We start from the raw sequence: 1,073 nt of genomic DNA, 5'->3' as shown, positions 1-1,073 counted from the left end.
TGTGCCTTTCTACACTTACATAACCGCCTTCCATCAATCCTAGGAAGCTGCTCTGTGTGGAGTGGTCTGAGTTCAGTTTCTGGGTCACGTGGAGGTTTCTGGATGCTCCAGGCAGAGAGGAAGCAGAGGAGGGTCCAGTCGCGTGGGACTCAGCCAGTCACTTTGACCTTTGACCTTGAAAGCGTGCAGGGACCATAAAGCCTCCTCTGATCTCAAATTCACAGAAACAGAGAGAGAGAAAAGGGAGACTCTCCCTTATGAAGAGGTGCCCAGTGAGAGCCATGGCATCAAACTGAGCTTCTTCCTTGCTTCTCCAAACTAAGTCACTCTTCTGCCTCCAGGTCCAGCCTCCCCTGAAGCATGAGTTCCTACCAGCAGAAGCAGCCCTTTGTCCCACCCCCTCAACTGCAGGAGCAGCAAGTGAAGCAGCCCTGCCAGCCTCCCCCGCAAGGACCGCTGGTTCCCACAATCCCAGAGCCGTGCCACCCAAATGTCCCTCAGCCTGGGAACACCAAGACTCCAGAGCCAGGCTGCACCGTGGCCCCTCAACCAGGCTACACCAAGGTCCCTGAGCCAGGCTGCACCGTGGCCCCTCAACCAGGCTACACCAAGGTCCCTGAGCCAGGATGCACCGTGGCCCCTCAACCAGGCTACACCAAGGTCCCTCAACCAGGGTACACCAAGTTTCCTGAGCCAGGCTGCACCGTGGTCCCTGAGCCTTTCCCCACAAAAGTGGCTCCAGGCCCAGCTCAGCAGAAGACCAAGCAGAAGTGAAGCCGTCCAGAGCCAGGTTCTTCAGGAGCTGAGCACCACCTGATGAACACCCTCTTCCCATCTGCCTCTGTCTCAACTTCCAGTAGATGTCACAATCAACATGTTGTCACCCTGAGTCGTGGTCTCTGTCTTATTCATATTCTAAATCTATTATTATAAATTCTTCCCCTGTGCACATTCTGAGAAGTACTCTGAGTCTCTGAACTAAACAGAAGGTCTTCGTTCCTGTGTTTGCTCCAGTTGCTCAGAGATCATTTGAAGAGGAATTCTGGATGGGAAAAAAAATGTGTATTTCTGCT

General features: G+C 53.5%; 1 protein-coding gene across 2 annotated transcripts; it reads left to right on the top strand.

Annotated features, from left to right (window-relative positions):
• The first annotated feature begins 360 nt into the window (after window positions 1-360).
• LOC139707494 (small proline-rich protein 3-like) lies at window positions 361-774 on the top strand. Of its 2 annotated transcripts, XM_071618808.1 has the most exons (2): window positions 361-529; window positions 674-774. In XM_071618808.1, the coding sequence occupies exons 1-2, from the start codon at window positions 361-363 to the stop codon at window positions 772-774; spliced, it is 270 nt and encodes an 89-aa protein (XP_071474909.1). The 2 variants fall into 2 exon arrangements, with proteins under 2 accessions (XP_071474909.1, XP_071474908.1); XM_071618807.1 differs by having other exon boundaries at window positions 361-774.
• Window positions 775-1,073: the final 299 nt, after the last annotated feature.

The sequence above is a fragment of the Marmota flaviventris genome, chromosome 10 (genome assembly GCF_047511675.1).
Source record: "Marmota flaviventris isolate mMarFla1 chromosome 10, mMarFla1.hap1, whole genome shotgun sequence".
In the NCBI taxonomy this organism is placed as follows: Eukaryota; Metazoa; Chordata; class Mammalia; order Rodentia; family Sciuridae; genus Marmota; species Marmota flaviventris.
The sequence above is the reverse complement of the archived record's forward strand: the minus strand, read 5'-3'. Positions and strand labels throughout refer to the sequence as shown.

Bases quoted from the DNA above. Each gene is read 5' to 3' on its own strand.
- LOC139707494 (XM_071618807.1), top strand. From the start codon at position 361: ATGAGTTCCTACCAGCAGAAGCAGCCCTTTGTCCCACCCCCTCAACTG.